Source organism: Symphalangus syndactylus, chromosome 13 (assembly GCF_028878055.3).
Source record: "Symphalangus syndactylus isolate Jambi chromosome 13, NHGRI_mSymSyn1-v2.1_pri, whole genome shotgun sequence".
In the NCBI taxonomy this organism is placed as follows: domain Eukaryota; kingdom Metazoa; phylum Chordata; class Mammalia; order Primates; family Hylobatidae; genus Symphalangus; species Symphalangus syndactylus.
In genome coordinates, this window is record NC_072435.2 from 115,749,530 (window position 1) to 115,773,361 (window position 23,832).

Below are 23,832 nucleotides of genomic sequence, written 5' to 3' on the forward strand. Positions count from 1 at the left end.
GGTAAAAGTTACTGTGAGTAAAGTCAGCATTCGCTTGTATCTGTGTCCTGCTCCGTCCCAGGACACAGGCTGATGCAGGCACTACTTTGCTTTCTATACCCTGGGAGCTCTTCCCTTAACTCAAGGCACTGGATCTGAGCTGTGACCTCTAGTGCCAGAGGGGCCAGGAGCGGGGAAAGGAAGACGGAGGGGAATCCCGGGGTGTGAAAACATGGCGCTCCAGAGGATTTCCCGGGCATTTTCTTTTGCTCATGACTTGAGGAGGAGAAGTAGTGCAGCAAGTTAGGTTCCACTCCTCCTGCCAATTGTAAGGATGGGGTAAAGTTGAGGGCAGGCAAGGTGGAGACTTTTTTTTATCTTATCTCTGGAATTTCCAGAGCACTAGCCTTCCCTTCCTCTGCCTGGCATCCCACATTCCAGCTTCCCCAGAGCTCAACTCCTACTCCTTCCCAGACAGGTTTCTAGAGGGGAGGGGTTTTCTCTTCAGCTTAGGGTTTCATAGCTATTCTCTCAGAGATGGGGGTACCGTGACATTGGGCAGAATACTGAAAGATACTTGCCTTCATGTTTTGGGGCTAGTCCCTAGTTCCTACTTGTCAGCCCGGGTGTAACTCCACACCACCCCTGTGGCTCTCCACCCTTTCAGATCAAGATGCTGTCAGATCGGAAACGGGAGCTGGAGCATCGTCTCAGCGCTACTTTAGAGGAAAATGACCTGCTCCAAGGGACCGTGGAGGAGCTACAGGACCGGGTGCTAATCCTGGAGAGGCAGGGCCATGACAAGGACCTACAGGTACTGGGGTAGAGAAGCTGTCCTGCAGGACTAGAGCCAGATAAAAGGAGCACTTAGCCAAAAAGAAAAGGCTGGGAGGCCAGCATCACTGCTGGGGTAAGCCGGGAGTGGATGCTGAGGTCTCACTGTGGGGCCTGGGGCATTCACTAACTTGGCTCTTCCGACTCTGCCTAAAGGAAGTGCACCGCTACCCACAGATCATTTCTCCATGTGTTCTGAGCCAGTGGCCCATGGAGCAGTTTGACAGAGTTCTCTCTGGGTTCTTAACATGGCTGGAACACCAGGAGTGCTATTCTGGCCTCCTAGCATTTGCAAAATCTGCTAGAAGGTTTCAGAGGGAGCCTGTGACTCTAACTCAGCTCATAATGCTCTCTGCTGCTGTCTTCCCAAGCTCATGGATTTGGTTGGCTGGCATGGAGCAGAAACCTGAAGCTGCCCACTGAACACAGCAAGATTTATATGCTGCTTCTGCCAGTTGCCAGAAAAGGCATAGACTGACCCCTTTGTGAGCCTAATCAGTCTCTTTTTTTTCTTCCTGAAGGAAATTGCTTCATGGCCATATTTGTTCTTATTTGGGAACGGCTACCGGGCCTCAGCTTAATCCCCAAGCTCACACTTGACAGGAAACAACTCCCAAAACAAAAAGATATCATCACTCCAGTCTTCCCAGAAATAGAGTACAGCATCTGCTATCAAGATGCTTTGCTGGGCTGGCCTAGGAGGACCTGGGGTCAGAAACTAGGAGTGCATTGCTTCCCTTTGGCGTTCTCTGTGCATGCCAGGGAGCGCACTAGATTGCAACAGTGATGTTTGTGCAGAGGTGGTCAGCCAGGTGTACTCAAGCACCAGGTGGGTCTCTGCCCAAAGGCTAGGCCACAGAAGGTCCCACTGGGCTCATAGGTAGGCTGTTTGAAAGCCTTGGGGTATGGGATAAGGAAATACAATGTCTTGGACTAAGTTTACTTGTCCCTGGCACCATCAGCTAAGCTGACACCTGAGTGATGAACCTCTTTGAGGGAAAATGAATGGCTTTTATCTCTCCATGTTTTTAGTACCTTCAGCTAGTAACTTTCCATATATTAATAGCAGTGCCTCAGTAAATGTTGAGTAGAAAATGGTGCTGGCTAAAGCCTTACAGCAGTTTTCAAGATGGAAAAGAATTTGCTCATTTTTCAAGGTTGATGATAATAATAGCAGTGAACATTTGTGTGCCTCTTTGGCATACGGGGTGCTTTTAGCATACATCATAAAGCTGAAATTGAGAAAAACTGAATTGTTTATCCACAGTCACATAGTGAGTCTTTGGTAGAATCAAGACTGGAACCCTCTCACCTGCTTTACCCATAGCTCAGTGATAACTTCTTGGTATCACTTGCCTCCGAAAGTCAGTTCCTGACCAGCATTTATTACCCTATCAAGCTGCTCTCCTGAGGGTTGCTGACATACAGTATGGGAGGGGAAGGAAAATAAGTATGGAGAAAGAGAAAAATGGCCCTTGCCTAAAAGAAACTTTCAGTTCAGCATGAATTTACAGTGAAAAGTCCTTATTTCAAATCAAGAATTGGGGACCTGGGTTGGGGGAAAGAGGCAGGACTAGTAGGCCTTCAGGGGCCTGACCAGCACTGTGGGCTGTACATTCTTTAGCAGCGAGAATCCCGTCATGCCACATGCACTTGCTCACCGTGTGCACATCCACTGTCTTCCTGTTGAACTTCAAGACTGAGAAGGTGTCATTCACCTAAGGACCTGCAGTAAGTCAGGCAGTACTCAACTGATTTGGAAAATCTGCATTTATAGGCTGAATTCTCATCTTCCCTAACAATTTATCATTATAGTCCTTCAGTTCATGTGAAACTCTCAAGTTGCCACTAATTACCAGTGTCCTCCAGAAAGTCCTTTCTGTTGCTAAAATGGCCTGTACTGATACAGAAATAAAAAATCCAGCTTACTCAGCAGCTGAATGATCCTAAACCATACTTGTAAAATGTAAAGCTAGTGGCCTTGGAATGTACTTAATCCCTTGATGTTAAATCCTCAGACAAGGGTGAGGGATGGCTGAGCAGGCACGGCAACAGGCCTGTCACAACCAGGGGAGCCCCCTTTTGATCTCTGTCACTATATAATTGGGGTCCTGCTGTCAAAAACAGATTTTCAAACAACTGATCAAATCCAACTCTGAATTTTTTCAGACCTGAGAATAAGCAAAAAAATTATTATTCATTGAGCACCCAGTATATATCAAGTATTTTGCCAAACTCTTACTATCCAGTAAAGGAAATCTATTTGTCCCTCTAAGGGCCAGTTAACTGCCCTGTCTCATACTCAGTTGGGCATTTACAGATGTGTGCAGGGCCTAGTCCCAGCGACTGGGTGGATTCCATCAGCAGAGCACAGGCCCTGCTCACTGTGGGGCAACCCAGGAAGCAGGTGACCTGGAGCCTAGACCTTGCTCTAATGCTGATTGTGTACCATTAGGCAAATCACGTAACATCACACCATCCCAGTTCCCTCAGATGAGCATAAATGTACTATACAAACACAAAGCACTTGGTGTCATTCTTACCCATACATATAAGTATACTTAGTGTCATCTTTGTCATATAAAGGATGATGTTTCTTATTTTAAAGGGCTCTTAAATGTAATAGACTCATCTTGTTTGGTTTGGTTTTTCTGCCTGTGTCTGTCCATTTGGTGAATCAATTGTTGACTGGAGAGTGCAGATCTCTCCTGGTCTTTTGTTCCCTTGCTGTTATCATTAATTAAGCACCTTTGAGTGTGCATGAGTAATTGAACTAATTTTGTCCAGTACATAAGAACTTGTACTTGTCTGTGCCGAACTTCCTCCTGCTGAGATGTGTGTGGAGTTGTCTAAAAAATAATTGTGAAGCATTTTGCCAGTTTAATATTGCATTTGTAATTGTGCCAAATGCTTCCTAGGAATGTCTCCTTTTTTCCTGTAACCCTAATGTTTTTCTTTCTGAGTCTCCTCAAAACTGGAGTTGGAGAAGTTCCCACTGGACCAGCAGGTATTGCTGATCCACCAGAACTACGCAGAGCAGGCTTGCCAATCCTGTCTTCATTCTCTGGGCAGCCAGGCTCCAAACCTTTCCTCGTTAGGGCTATTCCAGATCACTGGTGCCGTTAGCCAGTCATTTCCAAGTACTGACGGTGAAGGTGAGGCTCCCAGGGCACCTAAGTGATTGGCCAAAGGCTCTGCAAGGCAGCTTTCTCCCTTCATGAGAACTATAGAGCTCTAAGTGGCTGCCAGCCACCCCAGTCTGCACTTCTGCAGGAGCCACAAGCCAGCTCGGCCACAGGTCTGAAAAAGACCAGTGCAGTGTCTACTTTCTTTTTAATGGAACAGAGATGACCCCAGAAATGCTGTTTTATAAAAGAATAATGTAGCTTAGTTTAAATCCCAGGAAGTTCTCCCCACCACCACCACCACTTCCTGAAAGTCTTCTAAGGACCTGGAGTGGGACGTTGCAGTCCACAGATATGAAGAGTGGGAAACATTGCTTCTGGGCAGACGTGGCGTGTGGCATGTGGTCATGTGTCTAGCTGCTAGCAAACTGATGACAATTCTGCAACTAGAGTCTGCTGTATTAAAAGCAAGTTAGTGATGGAGTGCACAGATAAGAAGATAGCATTTAGGCCGGGCGTGGTGGCTTACGCCTGTAATCCTAGCACTTTGGGAAGCTGAGATGGGCAGATAACTTGAGGTCAGGAGTTCAAGACCAGCCTGGCCAATATGGTGAAACCCCATCTCTACTAAAAATACAAAATTTAGCTGGACATGGTGGCGCATGCCTGTGGTCCCGGCTACTAAGGAGGCTGAGGCAGGAGAATTGCTTGAACCCAGGGGGCAGAGGTTGCAGTGAGCCAAGATCGTGCCACTGCACTCCAGCCTGGGTGACAGAGACTCAAAAAAAATAGCATTTAGCAGTTGTGGTTGGGTTGTCCCCTTATATTCAGCAGTAGTAACCTCCCCAGGGAGTTGTACCCTGTTGTGAGCTCCACACAGAAGGGGCCATGGAGAATGCAGTGGGGTGGAGGGGCTGAAGTAGCAGCATGGAGAGAGAAAGAAAGAGCACTGCCCACAATTCCTGACCCCTGCACTGTTGTCCCCTCTCTACCACTGGCGTCATTCCCCTTTGCTAAGCTTCAGTTTTATCCGGACATAGTTGGACTCGTTGATCTCTGTAGCTCTGCTAGCTCTAAAAATGTAGGCTTATGTGAAAATCTCTGAGATCACTTAAAAATCAAGAGAGAGGCTGGGAAAAGTCTAAAGGGCATATAATATATATATATTTGGCTTGCAGAATAGAGCTATTTGGAAGGCTATTGAAAAGGAATGTCTCCAAGTAATTAGCTCTTTTCAGTCTTCAGAAAAGGACTGAGAGAGAACAAACAGGTGAACGTGCAGGATGAAGGACTGATGTTAGACATGGCAAAACTGTGGACATTTCTGCCCGTGAGAGTTAGAACTGAAGCTGTGGGACTTCCTCCCTCAAAGATCTTCAAAATAAGTTACTATCTCATCTGTTAATATCTCTCTGGGACAAATGAGGTATATGGAAACTGGAAAGAACCCTGGACTGGAGGTCATGAGCCCAGTTCTGCTTCACAAGGGTTTTAGGAAAGTCACTTTTCATCTGTGACTCAACTACCTGATGTGGAAGCGAGGGGCCAGCCTAGGGCCTTGCCTCTAATGGTTGGGTGGGGGTAGAAACTCTTGGTATTACTATCCAGATGCTACTGCCGTTTCCACCTCTGGCTCCTTTCCAAGCTACTGTTTTTCCCCTTAATTTTTTTTTCATGAAAATGTATATATAGTAAAGCATACAAATCTTAAGGGGACAGCCCAATTAATTTTTACAAATACATACCTGTGTAACCACCATGGAGATCAAGATACAGACCACAATCAGCACCCTAAAAAGAATACCTGCCCCTTCCTCAAAAGCAAATCTCTACTCCAACGTTTTTCTACCTCAGTGAAGTTTGGGAACGTTTTATAGACTCATGTATATTTTTCATGTCTGGCTTTTGTTCAACATTGTGTCTATGAAATTTAACCATGTTGTGGCATATAGTAGCAGTATATTCTTTCATTGCTGTATAGTATTCCAACACGTGAACATACCACAATGTATTTATTTTATTTTTATTAGCATTTGGATTGTTTCCCATTTGTGGCTATTTGAACATCTTGTGTATGTCTGTTGTACACATTTCATTTTTGTTGGGTCTACAGCTAAAAGTGGAATTGCTGGATCATAGAATATAGATTATATTTAACTTTATTAGAAACGGCCAATTTTCCAAAGTATTTGTACATTTTCTACTCCCACCAGCATTGCCCCACATCTTCATCAACACTTGATATTATTTGTATTATTTATGTTAGCCATCTTGGTGAGACTCTAATGGTATCTCACTTTGTGTGCCTGTGTGTGTTTGATTTTTTATTGCAAAAGATTTCAAACATTCCACAGTGGCACAGTGTAATGAAGCCCAGCTGTGAAAACCACCAATCCCTGCCCAGTGCTGCCCCATCTTCATAACATCCATTTCCTTTTCTCTCACGTTATTGTGAAGCAAATCTCAGATTTTAATAAGTTCATCTGTAAATAGAAAGTACTAACTCTAAAAGATAAGAACTTTAAAAAATGTAACTACAGTACTATTATACCAAAAAATTAGCGTATTTTCTTAATATCATAGAATGCCCAGTGAGTGTTCAGATTTTCACTTATAAATGTCATGATTTTTTCACATTTTTGTTTGAATCAAGATACAGGTTAAAATGGGCCTACATAGTGCGATTGGTTGGTATAACTCTTTTTTTTTTTTTTGAGACGGAGTTTCATTCTTGTCGCCCAGGCTGGAGTGCAATGGCGCAATCTCAGCTCACTGTAACCTCCGCCTCCTGGGTTCAAGCGATTCTCCTGCCTCAGCCTCCCGAGTAGCTGGGATTACAGGCACCCGCCACCATGGCCAGCTAATTTTTGTATTTTAGTAGAGACAGATTTCACCATGTTGGCCAGGCTGGTCTTGAACTCCTGATTTCAGATGATCCGCCCTCTTTGGCCTTCCAAAATGCTGGTGTTACAGGCGTGAGCCACCACTCCCGGCCTGGTTGGTATAACTCAAGTCTTTTTTTTATTTCTGTGTTCCTCCTTTATCTGTTTTTTCCCTTGCAATGTTTTTGTTAAGGAAATGGAGTTGTTTGTCCTATAGAATTTTCTTTTTTCTTTCTTTTTTTTTTGGAGATGGAGTCTCGCACTGTCACCCAGGCTGGAGTGCAATGGCGTGATCTCAGCTCATTGCAACCTCCGCCTCCTGGGTTCAAGCGATTCTCCTGCCTCATTCCCCAAGTAGCTGGGATTTCAGGTGCCCGCCACCACGCCCAGCTAATTTTTGTATTTTTAGTAGAGGCGGGGTTTCATCTTGTTGGCCAGGCTGGTCTCATACTCCTGACCTTAGGTGATCTGCCCGCCTCGGCCTCCCAAAGTGCTGGGATTACAGGCATGAGCCACTGCGCCCAGTCAGAATTTTCTAGATCTGGATTTTGCTGAGTGCATCTCCTGATGTAGTTTAACATGTTCCTCTCTCCTATTTATTTTTCTGTAAATTGGTGGTTGGATCCAGAAGCATGATCAGGCTGAGGGTCAATTTGTCTTGGTTTTTGTGTTTGGTAAACCTCAAACCATTTGCTCTTTCTTTGAAAGCTGCACCAAAGCCAGCTGGAGCTTCAGGAGGTGCGTCTCTCCTGCCGACAGCTGCAGGTGAAGGTGGAAGAACTCACTGAGGAGAGGAGTCTGCAGAGCTCTGCCGCCACCAGCACATCCCTCCTGTCAGAGATCGAGCAGAGCATGGAGGCTGAGGAACTGGAACAAGAGCGAGAGCAGGTGCTGACCTGCCTGTCACCCCACAGGCGAGACTACCTGGGTTGCTTAGGGCTCATCCTCCTCCCTAGTGCTCAGCTGCCATCCTGGCAAGGCTGTGCCCCTGTGCCTATGTCAGCCCCTTGGCCTGCTGGCTAGAGTGTCATGAAGCAGGCCCTGATGGAGCATGTCCCTGGCCCTCCATTTTCCACCCACCTTACCCATTAAGACATTGAGCAGAATTGCTAGAGGACAGAGTATCATAGGCACAGCCAATTCCCACTCATTGTCACCCCAGTTCCTCTTAGGAAATGCTTGTGCCATCAGCTCCATACCTGTTATACTGACAGAGTTCCAGAGCAGTCATGATCCATCTTCTCCATCTAACTGGTTTCTTTTCACACTTTTCATAATACCCAGAACCATTCATTCCCCTGATTGGTTTCTGACTCCCACCAAAGTAACTGATTACATAAAGAAGTACTTTATATTGCAAATGGAAGAAGCTAGAGAACAGGGAGAATAAGAATTTGGAGTCTGTATAAATGTACTTGGTTCAGAATAAGTATTATTTCTTGGGACCAATGAGTTTAAAAAAAAAAAAAAAACACAGAACAAAAAACCCTTTCTTCTAGAACTGCTATCTTGGGTATCAGTATTTTGGGTTCAGATGCTAGAAAAAGATGGCCAGGTAGCAGTCTTCTCTAGAGTCTGTAATGAATGGTAATTCTCTGTGGAACAGCTGAGACTGCAGCTCTGGGAAGCCTACTGCCAGGTTCGCTATCTGTGCTCACACCTTCGAGGCAATGACAGTGCTGACTCAGCCGTCTCCACGGACTCCTCCATGGACGAGTCTTCAGAAACCTCGTCCGCCAAGGATGTGCCAGCCGGCAGCTTGCGCACTGCCCTCAATGAGCTCAAGAGACTGATACAGAGCATTGTGGATGGCATGGAGCCCACGGTAAGAGGCCGGTCTGAGATGGTCCTTACCCCACAGGAGCTGGCCGTTGGGAGGTTAGAACCCAGTGCATAGGGTGAGGTCAGCCCTGGAACTGGAACCCTATAAAATATCTGCAATAATTCCCCTGAGCCCTTATTGGTTGTTTTGGATTTTGTTTTTGAGACAGTCTCGCTCTGTTACCCCGGCTGGAGTGAGGTGGCACAATCTCGGCTCACTGCAACCTCTGCCTCTCAGGTTCAAGTGATTCTCATGCCTCAGCTTCCTGAGTAGCTGGGATTACAGGCGTGCACCACCAACCACACCCAGCTAGTTTTTGCATTTTTAGTAGAGACGGTTTTACCATGTTGGCCAGGCTAGTTTTGACTCGACCTCAAGTGATATACCCATCTCAGCCTCCTAAAGTGCTGGGATTGCAGGCGTGAGCCACCACGCCCACCGTGAGCCCTTATTTGAGAACACCAACTACTGCTGTGATGAGGCAGAGGGGCCAAGTGCCAGGGCTCCAAAGGCAGCTTCCTGCACACACCAGGTACACATAGACCCTTTTTCTCCAGGTAGTGATGTACAGACAATGGCGGCTTCCAGTTTAAGGGCTTTCCTTGGAAACTTTGCATATAGAAGTTTGTATCCAAGTAAAAACTGCAAGTTGCTATTTTATAGCCCTTTGGTCCTAGTGGTAGGGTTAGCTGTGAATTGGCAAAAGTAAAAGATCTGAAGCTTCCGCCAAAAGAATGTAAGTGAGCACAGGAAGTTGGGAATGTCAGCTCTAAGGGCCTTTTAGAATCCTAGATGTGGCCACCTGTGGAGGAGAGGACTGTTCCCATGGGCATCCTGGGCAGTCTGGCATTTCTTCCAGCTTCATGACACATTTCTCCCTGACTTACCCTCCACTCATGCGCCCAGCTTTTTGGCTATTATTTCTCCTCACGTTTCATCCTCCTACAGAAAACTTGTGTCTTTCTGCCTGTATTGGGTAAAGTAATATGAAGGGCAGCTGTTCTGTCTGACCACGCCGTATTGATTTGTGGGAGGTATTGTACTATGAGGCCAGGTCATTGTGGGAGAAGAGAGCTGTCAGAATGTCGTGTGCTATTCCCACCACACGGCTTCCTTTCTCCCAAGCCTGAAACAAAAGTGAACATCTGTTTGTAGGTTGAAATTGAGCAATCTTTTTTTTTTTTTTTTTTTGAGACGGAGTCTTACTCTGTTGCCCAGGCTGGAGTGCAGTGGCGCCATCTTTGCTCACTGCAACCTCTGCCTCCCGGGTTCACGCCATTCTCCTGCCTCCCAAGTAGCTGGGACTACTGGCGCCCACCACCACGCCCGGCTAATTTTTTGTATTTTTAGTAGAGCCAGGGTTTCACTGTGTTAGCCAGGATGGTCTTGATCTCCTGACCTTGTGATCTGCTGCCTCAGCCTCCCAAAGTGCTGGGATTACAGGCGTGAGCCACTGCCCCGGCCACAGTCTCTCTTCTTGACCCCTTCTTCCTTCCACCTTTTGTCTCTTCCCTCCTCCTTTTCTCCTTCCCTTCATCTTCCCTACTATCTTTCCCCACTATCTTTCCCCACATCATTCCTCCACTCTCACCCATTTCTCCTCTCCTATCCCCCGACTAACCATCTCTCTCCCCCTTCCCTATCTCTCCTGTACCCTTACCATATCTGTCTGGCTGTCTTTGTTTTGCTGTCAGAGCTCCCGGAGACTTGATGATGACTCCTTAGAAGAACAGATAAGGCAAACCAGTGAGGACTCGAGAGCCCTAAGGGAGCTCATGGAGGGAGAGAGGGGTAAACTGAGGCAAAGCCTAGAAGAGCTGCAGCGACTCCACAGTCAGGTGAGCACCCCGACCTTCAGTCCAGTGCAGGGCATGTGCACCTGCCCCTGGCTCTCTTGGGACCCTTTTGAGTTTCTCTCTCCCATTTCTGTGTGAGAAGTGGCTCTCCATCAAATCAACAGGGAATGGTGACCTGAAGTTGAGGTATACTGAATGTCTTCAAGAGAAGAACCCAGTCCTTTAGCCCAAAGTAAAATTGGCAGGGATGAGAATAGCTGGTCCTCCATTTCCTCCAGTGACACTCTGCCTTATACAGAGCCAAAGTTAATCTGACTGGTAGATGCTGACAGCCCTCTGGCTACTTATGGGTGCTTTTCCAGCAGCTGCTGGGCAAGGAAGTTTGCAAACCAAGGGACAATTGATCTTTACAGCACAGTTCCCTTTTGTAAGTGCCATCACTTCTCTCAGCCTGTTCTTCTGCTTTAGAAGAACTTACTGCTACCCTTGCTGTTCCTTTCTCATTTGATCATGATTTCATCTCTCTAGAGAACACTGAAGAAAGACATTTATATTCTGATCTGAGAAACTTTAAAGGACTTATAGGCAGCCCCACCCAAAAAGGAGCTTCTAAAACCTATCCTAGGAGATAGATAAAGGCTCTTCCTGTTGACTGTGGTCATGTGTAGAGGTTCTGTGCTGCTTAGGAGTAGGGGCTGGGGTAGCACCAAGCAAGTAGCATCTAAACCTTGCTCCTGCCCCTCTCCTTTCCTGGCTCAAAGCTGTTCATGCCTTGCTGGTGCGTGAGGTTTCTTTGAGATGGAATTTAAGCCTGCCTTTCACTTCAGTCAGTATTTCCTCTTTTTTTTTTTTTTTTTTTTCTTTTTGAGACAGGGTTTCACTCTGTTGCCCAGGTTGGAGTACAGTGGCGCAGTCACAGCTCATTGCAGCCTTGACTTCTAGGCTCAAGCAATCCTTCCACCTCAGCTGCCCAAGTAGCTGGGACTACAGGCGTATGCCACCATGCCCAAGTAATTTTTTGTAGAGATGAGGGTTCGCCATGTTGCCTAGGCTGGTCTCGAACTCCTGGGCTCAAGAGAACCACTCACCTCAGACTCTCAAAGTGCTGGGATTACAGGTGTGACCCACCACATGAGGCCCCAGTCAGTACTTCCTACATTTGAAGTAACTTTATAGAAAGAAACTCCCCTTTTTTGGGGGTCGTCTCGTTAGTCTTCCTGATATTTTCTTGGAAAATATTGGGAGACCCACCTCCAGCCATCTACTGTCCTCTTCCTTCTGTGAGTGACCAGATAACAAGGACACAAATATGCCATTTCAATCTGTGGCTTGGCCAGGCACGGTGGCTCACGCCTGTAATCCCAGCACTTTGAGAGTCTGAGGTGAGTGGTTCTCTTGAGCCCAGGAGGCCAAGGCAGGTGGATCACTTGAGATCGGCAGTTCGAGACCAGCCTGGCCAACATGGCGAAACCCCATCTCTACTAAAAATAGAAAAATTAGCCCAGCATGATGGCACACGCCTATAATCCCATCTACTCGGGAGGCTGAGGCAGGAGAATTGCTTGAAACCAGGAGGCGGAGGTTGCAATGAGCCGAGATCATGCCACTACACTCGAGCCTGGATGACAGAGTGAGACTCTGTCTCAAAAAACTGTAGCTTGCTCACAGCCAAACGCTAGAGACTTGGGTTAGGCAGCCACAGGCATTCACCCGCCTGAAACCTAAGTTCTTCAGTGGGTAATTTGGCCAGAGAGTGATTCAGACTCAGAGGCAGATCTTCTAAAGTGGAAAATAAAAATGCAGGAGAAAGTTGAATCTGTAAGGTCTTTGGATTAATAAAAGTTTTGTTTATTTTAAAGCCTATTTAAATTTCCATAGGGTGCTTCTGTTTATGAGTTCTTTAATATTAACTGGTTTTGTTGTTTTGTTTCTCAGAATTATAAAACTAGAACTCCACAGTGGATGCAGGGGGCATTGTTTTATTCAGAAACATAAGCAAATTGTAGGTTGCCAAGATTCTATTGTGAATATTTAGGAACCCATTTCCATTTCCACCTGGAAATTTTTCTTAGAAGTTCAGCTGATAATGGTTTAGGCCAATTCCTGTGGATTCTCTTTCAAATGGTTCACCAAGTGGAAGGTTGTACTCATGTCCCACACGGGGTATAGAATTGGACTTCTGTAGGCCATCTCTTCCCAGATGCTCAGTCAAAGCAGAAAACGTCTCAGCCACACTGCACGTAGCAAAGCCACCTCATGGGGAGTAACACTGGCCTCCCAAGGCAGGGGTAGGGTGCAGATTGAGTCCCAGAATGACTACAGAAATTGCTGTGTCTGCATGCAAGGTTGGTTCAGCATCCACTGACACCCACTGCGTGCCTAGTGCTGCACTAGGCCCTGAGAGGCACCAGATGGATGTGCAGGGCCCCTGCTCTCTAGGACCCCACAGTGCCAAGAGGACAGTCAGAGCCATCTCTGAGCCCTTTTGGGGGCAAGGCCCAGACATGGTTAGGTGGGACTGAGGTTCTAGCACACAGCTCCTGGACTGGGCTCAAACCTCATCTGATGGCTGACCCAGCCTCTGAGCCTGTTACCTGAGAGTGTTCTTTTCTCTCTTGAAAACTAGGCCAGAGGTCAAAGGTGTGGGGGCTGGAAGCCTACCCAGACTTTTAAATAAAGGAAAGCATAGGTTTAATTTGACTGGTAATTATTTTTTAGAAGCAAAATCCATAGCCAGACCTGAAGACTTGCCGGCACCTGTTACTGTGCTTAAGGAACAAAGTCCTTCATGTGGTGGTGTGCTGCCTCCTACCCCACTCCCATCAGTGGCAAGGAACTGCCTCCTCCTCTGTTCCCCAAGTGGCCCACCCCTCAGCTCTGGTGTGTGTGGAGCAGCTGCTAGGACGCAGGGGGGTATTCTGCGATTAGTCTGTAGAATATGAACACGTTATCAGTGAGGCCCTCAGCCAGTTCTCAGGCCTGTCACCCAGGTGGCAGGAGGCTCAGTTAGAAGCATCCCATTTCTGTTGTTTGGATCCTTCATGCTTGACTCGAGTGCACACTTGTTACTCCCGAAGGGGCATGAACATGCAGAGAGTGCTGGGATCCTCTGGGCTTCACTCGCCAAATCTGGGCGCCTCTCCTCTGAAATCTCAGCATGGCCCTGTCCTCCATCCTCCATCCTCCTAGTTCCTGCCCTATTTCAAGACCTGCATCCTTTCACACCCTGGCTATGGTCACCACTTCCCAATTTATCTGCCTTCCCCCAGCCCGCCCACCCTCACATGCTTTGGATTGATCTTCCTGAAGCGTGACTTGAAACTGGGACGCCCCTTACAAGTTCTGGGTGGGTTCCCATTATCAAATGGCAGGAAGCCTTGAGCCCTTGTGGCTGTGCAGTCTGGCTGCATTCCAGCCGCATAGGTCCCTCTGGTTTCCCTCTTGCCCCCTTTGCTTTAGCAGAACTGAACATAGGATATAAAGGGCAGTGGCACACGCACCCCATGCTACCCACATCTGGGCCTTCTCCCCAGCTTTCTCTGTGCCCAGAAGGCCTTGCCTCCCACCTGCTCATATCTCCATGCTAATCAGCCTTCAAGTTCCCAATCTAGCGTCACTTCCTCCTGAAACCCTCTTGATTCCCTTCCTTGTGGAGCACCCCTGGCTCTGTCTTGTCACAGTTACCCTGCTCACATCTCATCTTCTCAGTCAAACCCTAGACCCCATGAGGATGAGCTCAAGGTCTGATCTAGCTGTGTCCTCTCCTAAAGCATCTAGCACAGTACCTTGTTGAGAATAAGCATTCAAATGTTGTTGAACAAAAGAGCAAATTAAGCCTTCAATATGTTTTCTTTGCTATTTAATTGCGGGGACACCCACCATATTTGGGAAAAGTGGATTTGGGGGTGGATGTAACCTAAGTCTTTGTATAAACAAGCCAGATAGGTTATCATGACAGCAGTGATTAGGTCCCACCTTGCGGGAGGGAGGAGAGAGTAGAGCTTACAACCATATGCCAGGCACTGCATTGAGCCCTTGATATCATTTATCTCGTAATCCTCAACGACAACTTAGTGGTGAGAAATAGTTATTTTTATTCCTGCTTTTTATGAAAAGTATGTATAGCTCAAAGAGGGCAAGTGCCTTGTCACCTCTCCTAAGGCACATGTCTGGTAGGCTGTAACTCGACCAGGTTTTTTAGGCCAAAGTAAAAAGTTCTTCTGAAGTTTTATCTGGAGCATATTAAATGTTGGCTTTTCCTGCCTAGCATGTAGTTTTACCTGTCCCTTACTCTGCTGGCAGAACGTCTAACTGGCCCACAGCTGGCCCAAGGCCACGGCAGGGCTCGTTTGGCCTAAGAGGAGGTCTGGCTGTCTCTTCCAGGCACTTTGTGGGTCTTGAGTCCTGGCCTACCAGGCTGCAGAGTCTGCTGCTAAATAGGGAGAGGCTGGGCTCTGCCCTGGTGCCTTGTCTGCCTCAGGGCTAGTTGCATGTGTGTGCTGGGTAGCCGCAGGTGCTCCAGCCTGTTCTTCCCCGAGGCTTCCGCCCTCCTCACCCAGCTGTCCCTACCAGGAAAGCTGCTGCTTTGGGCTGTTCTCAGTACAGAGCACCCGGCCCTGATGTTTCCTGCCAGACTCTGCAGAGTATAAAACCCATTGCTTATGGTGGCAACAGATTGTCCTTCTGTCCCTCTTCACTGTTGGGTGTCCTCTGAATTCCTCCAGAGTGGCTGCTACCCCAGGGGCTGGCAGCTCTGCCGTCTCATTCTGGGGAATGTCTGAAGTGTATTGATTTTCAGACACTTCAAGATCAAGGGAAGCTTGATCTTCAGCCTTACACCTGGGGTCTTTGCTCAGTTTCATTCTAGCTGAAGAAGATTAGACCTGGGACTTGAAGAACAGAGGAGTATACTGAAAGGTGGCATCTGTCCCCTTGTGGGAGGGAGGCAGACCTGTATGGATGGATCCTCCCTTGGAAAAATGTCAAAGTATGTGTAATATTTAACATGAAGGCAGGGTTAGGCATCGTGACTCACGTCTGATCTTATCAACTGAGAAGAAGGGGCTCCCACCCTTTCATTATTCAATAAATATTTATTGAAAGCTCTACCAGGCAAGGTTTCTGGTTGCAAACAGCAAAACATGTACTCTGCTTAATGTAAGCAGAAAGAGAATGTGTTAGACCTGAAAGCTTACAGAATCAACAGGAAAGTGGGAGAACTCAGCTCCAAAACAAGAAAGGGCCATGGGAAAAGGGACAACAGAAACAAACTGCTGCCCGTGTCACTAATTCCTCCCTTGCCTGAGGCTTTGCTGTGCTCAGAGCTGCAGTCCCTGGAAGGGGTTGTAACTGGCAAGTTTGGTCATAGGCCCATGCCCAGACTGCCTGGGAAAGGAAATGTCTATTCCTTGTTGGCTTCTTTAGTTGGAGGTCGAGCCTTGTGTCACACCAAGTCTCACACAACCAGGAGTGTCCCCAAAATGGGAAGAGATTTCGGATGATGACTAGCCAAAAAATTACAATTGTCTACTGCTTTGGGATTAAGCACCCTACACAGCCAGGCTCTGGGATGCACAGATGGATGTGACATGCTTCCTGCCATCACACAGATCATGGTGTACACAGGGTTACCGTACTGTGGGGCAGGGTAAGCTGTGGTCCCTGACGGAGCCCCTGGAGGGGTGCCTCACTGCCAAAGGTTGACTCCCAGCCGGGGCACAAGGACCTGAGAAGGCGGTGGTGCCCTTTGCTGAAGCCTGGGCCACAGAAAAGGTAACAGGTTTGAGGTGGAAGATGATAACGTCACTTAGGTGTCTAAGTTCCCTGTGGCTTTCACCTGGGGAGCTGAATGAGGAATGAAAGAGAGCTGGGCTGTGCCAAGGGCTGTCACGGGGGAGCAGGGTCTCCAGCTTTAGAACCATCCGGGGCTCTGTTGATAGCAGCATCCATGTTGAGTGGGAGATGGTGGGAAAGGAAACGGGATTCCCTACCCTAAAAACCGTGTGTCATGATGACTTATGGTCTTCATTCACTTGTTACCTGGAGTGCCTGGAGATGGAGGAGGTAATTATGCTGTGCTGAGTGCAAAGGGGATCTGGCCTACGGCTGCAGGTCCGGAGCTAAACTCCCTTCAGCTCCCTTGATGCCGAGCTCAAGCCTAGCATGTGATGTGGTACCCTTTCTTCAAGAGAGACAGGCCCTCCCTTGAAGCAGGATGGCAGTGGAATGCTACCAGCCTGCACCCCCACACATGTACCCTGGGCCTGCCTGGGGTCTCTGTTCCTTTTTCCCTCTTGGAGGGAAAACCACCCAGGACAGCAGCAGTGATACCATATTCATTCTCCTGTTAGGTGACATTGCTGAGTGTGGAGATGACTGCCCTAAAAGAGGAGAGAGACCGACTCAGAGTCACATCTGAGGACAAGGAGCCAAAGGAGCAGCTTCAAAAGGCCATCAGGGACCGCGACGAGGCCATTGCAAAGTGAGTAGGGATGGCTTCACTTTATTCTTAAGATAAAGTTGAGTATATAGAATTGAGCATATGCTCAATTTTTTAAATTAAATCATACAAAAGAATACAAAGGTAAAAGTTAGTTTCACTGCTACCCACCCCCACCCCCATTCCCATTCTCCTCCCCAGACACATGCTGATATTGAAAGTTAGCTGTGCATTTTTTGCAGCTCTTTTTCTTATGCATATGTAGGTGTGTAGGCAATGTAGTTATTATGTGTTTTTAGACATCAATAGGATGATACTCTACATGTCTTGCCCTTTTGCACTTGTATCTTAAAGAGCTTTCCTGTTTTTTTTTTTGTTTTTTTTTTTGAGACTGAGTTTCACTCTTGTTGCCCAGGCTGGAGTGCAATGGTGTGATCTTGGCTCCCTGCAACCTCTGCCTCCGGGTTCAAGCGATTCTCCTGTCAGCCTCCCAAGTAGCTGGGATTACAGGTGCCCGCCACCATGCCCAGCTAATTTTTGTATTTTTAGTAGAGACAGGGTTTCACCATATTGGCCAGGCTGGTCTCCAACTCCTGACCTCAGGTGATCCGCCCGCCTTGGCCTCCCAAAGTGCTGGGATTACAGGCGTGAGCCACCACTCCCAGCCTCCAATTTTATCATATGTATATCATATGTATATATCTACCTTTTTTTTTTAGTTTTTTTGTTTTTTGTTTCTATTTTTTTATTATGGACATTTTCAAGCAAACACAAAAATAGAAGACATAAGATGACTTCATCTCTCAGCCTCAATACTAATCAGCAAATGGTCAGTGTTATTTCATCTATATCCTCACCCACTTCCTCCACCTGCCTGTTGGATTATGTTAAAACAAATCTCAAGACATAGTGTCATCTCCTCCATAAACACTTCAGTATACATCTCTACCAGAAAGAATTAAAAGAAAAAAAAAAACACAATACAATGTTCACACTTGAAAAAAATAATTTCTTAATAATATCAGAATCCAGTTGATGTTAGAATTTCCCCAATTGGCCCATAAATATCTTTTTATAACTGATTCAGGATCAGACTCCAAAGCCTACATATTCCATTTAACTGATGTGTCCCAAAAGTCTGTAACATCTCCTCTTTCTTCTTTTTCATATTATATTTATTTGTTGAAGAAAGTGGATCATTTGTCTCAGAGATTTGCTGCATTCTGGGTTTGATTGCATCCCATAGCGTCACTTAGCATTTTCCTATGTCCCATATATTTCCAATAAACTAGGTCTTTTTTTTTGGAGACAGAGTCTCACTCTGTCACCCAGGCTGGAGTGCAGTGGCATGATCTTGGCTCACTGCAACCTCCCCATCCTGGTCTCGAGCGATCCTCCCACCTCAGCCTCCCGAGTAGCTGGGACCTCAGGTACACACTACCACGCCTGGCTAATTTTTTGTATTTTTGTTAGAGACCAGGTCTTGCCATGTTGCTAGGGCTGGTCTTAAACCCCTGGGCTCAAGCGATCCTCCTACTTCAGCCTCCGAAAGTCCTGGGATTACAGGCATGAGCCACTGTGCCCAGCAAACTAGGTCTTTTTAAAAATGTTTTGTGTTTTTTTGTTTGTTTGTTTGAGACAGGGTCTCTCTTTGTCACCCAGGCTGGAGTGCAGTGACACAATCATAGCTCACTGCAGCTTCCACCTCCTGGGCTCAAGTGATCTTCCCTCCTCAGCCTCCCAAGTAGCTGTGCCACCATGCTGGGCAGATTTTTGTATTTTTCGTAGATACGAGTTTTCACCATGTTACCCAGGCTGGTCTTGAACTCTTGGGCTCAAGTGATCCACCCACCTTAGCCTCCCAAAGTGCTGAGATTATAGGCGTGAGCTACTGCACCCAGCTGTGTTTCTTTTATTTTACTTTTTTTTTTTGAGAGAAAGTCTCACTCTGTCACCCATGCTCACAGCTCACTGCAACCTCCACCTCGTAGGTTCAAGCTGTTCTCATGCCTCAGTCTCCCGAATAGCTGGGATTACAGGCACACGCCACCACGCCTGGCTAATTTTTGTATTTTTAGTAGAGATGGGGTTTCACCATGTTGGCCAGGCTACTCTCGAACTCCTGGCCTCAAGTGATCTGCCCACCTCGGCCTCCCAAAGTGTTAGGATTACAGGCATGAGCCACCACGTCCAGCCTGGCCACATTTTCTTCATAAACACATTCTCTTACATTCAGAGACTTTGGAAACAAACATATTTACATATCCCCTATTCCTCTGTGAATTACTTTTTATGTATTTATTTTTTTGAGACAGGGTCTTACTCTGCCACCCAGGCTGGAGTATAGTGGCCCAGTCACAGCTAACTGCATCTTTGACCTCCTGGGCTGGAGCAATCCTCTCACCTCTCAGCCTCCCAAGTAGCTGGGACTACAGGTGCACGCCACCACACCTGGCTAGTTTTTGTTTTTGTTTTTTGTAGAGACGAGGTTTTGCTCTGTTGCTCAGGCTGGTCTTGAACTCCTGGGCTCCAGGGATCTGCCCAAAGTGCTGAGATTATAAGCATGAGCCACCATGCCCCGCCCCACCCTGTTCAAGGAGTGTGAGGAGATAGTTACCAAAAATGTGTCTACTTTGGGGTCATTTACAAAATATTAATAGTAATATTTATTTATTTATTTATTTATTGAGATGGAGTCTTGCTCTGTCACCTAGGCTGGAGAGCAATGGCACGACCTCGGCTCACTGCAACCTCCACCTCCCAGGTTCTAGCGATTCTCCTGCCTCAGCCAAGTAGCTGGAATTACAGGCATGTGCCCCCATGCTTGGCTGATTTTTGTATTAGTAGAGACGGGGTTTCACCGTGTTGGTCAGGCTGGTCTCGAACTCCTGACCTCAAGTGATCCATGTGCCTCAGCCTCCCAAAGTGCTGGGATTACAGGCGTGAGCCACTGTGCCCAGCCAATAGTAATATTTATACATCACTTTATAGTTTACAAAGCACTTTTATTCTTTTTTTTTTTCTTTTCTTTGAGACGGAGTCTCACTCAGTCGCCCAGGTGGAATACAGTGGCGTGATCTCGGCTCACTGCAAACTCCGCCTCCCAGGTTCAAGCGATTCTCGTGCCTCAGCCTCCCGAGTAGCTGGGACTACAGGCATGTGCCACCATGCCCTGCTAATTTTTTGTATTTTTGGTAGAGATGGGGTTTCACCGTGTTAGTCAGGATGGGCTCGATCTCCTGACCTTGTGAACCACCCGCCCTGGCCTCCCAAAGTGCTGGGATTACAAGCGTGAGCCACCGCACCTGGCCAACACTTTTATTCTTTAATCCTCCCAGCCACAGTAAGAAGTAAAAATTTTTAATCCCAATTTTACAGATGAGGAAACTAAGAAATACTTTGCCAGGGCCACAGCCAGCAGTGACTCATGAGCCTCCACCTCGTCTTCTGATTCCCGTCTTTCTGACACCCTTTTCCCTCTGCTACACTGCTACTTGTTGGGAAGCTAAAATGAGCTACCTGGAAACAATTTGTAAATAAGATACTGTATGCCTTTGTAAAAAAAATAATATGACACACATTTTAACTTCTGACTTTAAAATTCCTCATACTCAGGCCAGTTGCGGTGGCTCACACCTGTAATCCCAGCACTATGAGAGGCCGAGGCAGGCAGATCACCTAAGGTCAGGAGTTTGAGGCCAGCCTGGCCAACATGGTGAAACCCCATCTCTACTAAAAATACAACAATTAGCCGAGCATGGTGGCAGGCACCTGTAATCTCAGCTACTCGGGAGGCTGAGGCAGGAGAATCACTTGAACCCGGGAGGCAGAGGCTGTAGTGAGCTGAGATCGTGCCATTGCACTCCAGCCTGGGCAACAGAACGGGGACTCTGTCTCAAAAAAAAAAAAAATTACTCATACTCTAACTTCACTTCCACGCACACTTTCCCCCTCCCTTCTGTTCTCTTTCATCATTTTCATTACCTCCATTTCCGTTTTAACTTTGGGTCCCCTTTTCTTTCTGGTCAGAACCTCATGTCATGGTGTCTGTCAGTTTCTAGTTCATTTTAGAAATTATTCCTGGTGAATCCCACATAACGATGTATCTTTGCTGCTTGGATTTCCACTATATTTAGTTCATGGATACCTAAGTAACAGTGTGATAAGGCTGGGGTGCGGCAGCTCAGGCCTGCAATCCCAGCACTTTGGGAGGCTGAGGCAGGTGGATCACTTGAGGTCAGGTGTTCGAGACCAACCTGGCCAACATGGTGAAACCCCATCTCTACCCAGAAAAAAAAAAAAAAGAAGTAGCCAGGTTGGAGGATCACAAATTCAGGAGGTGGAGGTTGCAGTGAGCCAAGATTGCACCACTGCCCTCCAGCTTGGGTGACAGAGTGAGGCCCTGTCTCAAAAAAAAGTAAGTGTGATAGAGGAGGCAGCATACCTTTATGAATAACAGTGAAATTGTGTGATGGAATAAAATGGTAAAATGACGATGCTTATCGTGGAAGTCCATTAGAAATCAAAAGCAGGAGGAGGCCAGGCAAGGGCGCCTGTAATCCTAGCACTTTGGGAGGCCAAGATGGGAGGATTGCTTGAGCCTAGGGGTTCAAGACCAGCCTGGGCAACATAGTGAGACCCTGTCTCTACCAAAAATACAAATAAAAAATTAGCTGAGTGTGGTGGTACACTCTTGGAGTCGCAGAGGTGGGAGGATCACTTGAGCCCAGAAGGTTGAGGCTGCAGTGAGCTGTGATCATGCCACTGCACTCCAGCCTGGATGACAGAGCAAGATCCTGCCTCAAAAAAAAAAAAAGGCGAATGAAGATAGAAGTACACATGGGTTGGTTACCTTCTCTCAGACAAGAAGCTGAACACTAAGATCATATTCTGTCATCAGCATGGAAGGTGGGATGGAAGGTGGGGGATACAAACAGAGAAAGTGTCAGGGTGCAGGAGAGAAGAAGCAAGTTGTCCAGTCTTTCTCCCTTTAAAAAAAAAAAAAAAAATGAAAACCTAGCTCTGCCACCTGGGTGAGCAAATCTACATGAAACCTTGTAATGCATGCTCTTGCCTGCTTTCAAAGGAGGCCCAGTTACTATTCAGGAGTCTGATTAGACTTGCAAATTCTCCCCTCCGGAAGGATGCCCCCAGTAGGGAGAACTCTGGAGCAAGGGTCCTGGCCTTCCTGGACTCCTATAGAACAGGGCTGGCTGGGCAGTTAGGTTACTCTGGGAGGATAGTTCTTTTCCCATACCTTAGAAATGAATTTTTGTTATACAAGAATTGAGACGACAAGCCTAAGGAATCATTTAAAGAGGAAACCACACCCCCCCAATTTGTATAGGAACTTAGTTTTACCATATGCTTCTTCCATATCCGTTCTCTCTGATTCTCCATCCTGGCCGCACATTACAATCATCTGGGGAGCTCTCAGACACCAGGAAGCTCACCAGAACAATACAGTTGAAATCACTGGGTGGGGTCAGTTGGGGCCCACTTCTTTCCCCCTTGATTTTAATGTGTAGTCAGGGGTGAGAATCCCTAAGAATCCCACCACTTCCTTCTCGTCACTGGGCTGCAGAAACCTTAAGGTGCACCTTCTCCTATACAATAAATGAGTTTCAGGAAAATTAAGTAGCAATTTTTTATCTCCTTGCAGGTGAAAGGCCTTCACTAAAACCAAAAATCTTGGGCTAGCAATCTGCCTTACAAAAACAAGTCAGTTACTAGTGGTTTCATTTGGAAAAAGGAATTATTCGAGCCCTTGGAATATTCTTATTTTTAAAATGTGATTAATGTGTTGATCCTGGTCTGGGGTTTCCCATGAATGACGAGCACTTATTCCTTGGTGAGCAAATGTCCCAAGGGTGCAGCGCGTAGCCAGGATTGGAGGTCGTCCAGGCAGCCCCTGCCTCAGGGCGTTTTTGGGAAGGAAGGGAACCTCACTATGCCCGGCGCTGCGCCGCCGCTGTAGCCCTGGGCCCATCTGCCCCTCGGCGGCAACGTTAGTCAGCACATTCCTGGGGCTCCCGCTGCTCTCGGCGCCACCTGCCGGGGGACGCCGGAAGCTCAGGAGGCTGTGGCTGTCGTGGGGCACCACGGGTTCTGACGCTACTGGAGGGGTGTCCATGGCAACCGATGCCGCGTGAGGATTTCCGCTGTTTGCTGCCAGCCAATAGCAGTGGGTGTGACGGAGGCAGCCTTCTGCATCTGAGCCCTCAGCATCCATTGGACGGGCTCGGGTCCTGTCGCTGCCGCAGTGGGCGGGGCTGACGCGGTGGCTGAGCTGTCTGGAGCGGTTTCTCTAGGGACGGCAGGTGGGCCGGCGGGCGGGGCACACTTGCCATGTCGGCACAGGTGACTAATTGCTCGGTAGACCTGAAGCCAAAGAAGTGCTGGTCGCAGCAGTGGCCTGAGCAGTTTGCAAGTGGGATCAATCAACCTGTTCCTTTTTCCGGCCGCACTTCGGTTAGTGCAGTCGGTGTTGTGAAGCTCGAGCTAGGCAGCCTCTGCAGGCGGATCCTCTAGCTGCCCTTGAGCCCTGCACATTAGTCGCTGGCCCTGTACAAGGAGCACGCTTTTGTTAGCTTTGCTGTTTCGAGTGCTTAAGGGAGCGATTAGTGAAGGCAAGGACTAAATAATACAGGTTTCTGCAGTTGGGCAACCAGGGCTGCCTCTGCAGAGGTCCTTCCACCTTTATTCCCGTTCCCCTGCCCTCGAAAAAAATTAATTTTCTTTTGCATTGAACAGCCGTGATTTAGGAATGTTGGGAAAGGTGAACAAAGTAATACGTGAAACACAAATGTGAAAATAAAAAATGCAAAATTATGTCGGAGGAGTTACCCATCAGTAATCATCACCCAGAGATAACCAACTAGACATTTTTGTGCATCTCCTTGAACACACAGGCAGTTTTTTGTTTTGTTTTGTTTTGAGACAGGGTTTTGCTCTT

General features: G+C 47.3%; 1 protein-coding gene across 3 annotated transcripts in view; it reads left to right on the top strand.

Moving 5' to 3' along the window:
• The window catches only part of BICDL1 (BICD family like cargo adaptor 1), a 113,392-nt gene that overhangs the window by 83,156 nt on the left and 6,404 nt on the right, over positions 1-23,832 (top strand). For 2 of the 3 annotated variants that reach the window (XR_008649952.2, XM_055235756.2), the window contains exons 4-8: positions 647-793; positions 7,529-7,708; positions 8,427-8,645; positions 10,337-10,480; positions 16,789-16,919. Coding sequence is in view for 2 of the 3 variants with exons in the window: in XM_055235756.2 (XP_055091731.1) it covers positions 647-793; positions 7,529-7,708; positions 8,427-8,645; positions 10,337-10,480; positions 16,789-16,919 (821 nt within the window). In the remaining variant the exon portion in view is untranslated. The remainder of the gene's footprint in view (positions 1-646; positions 794-7,528; positions 7,709-8,426; positions 8,646-10,336; positions 10,481-16,788; positions 16,920-23,832) is intronic. The other variant, XM_055235757.2, reaches the window with a different exon arrangement.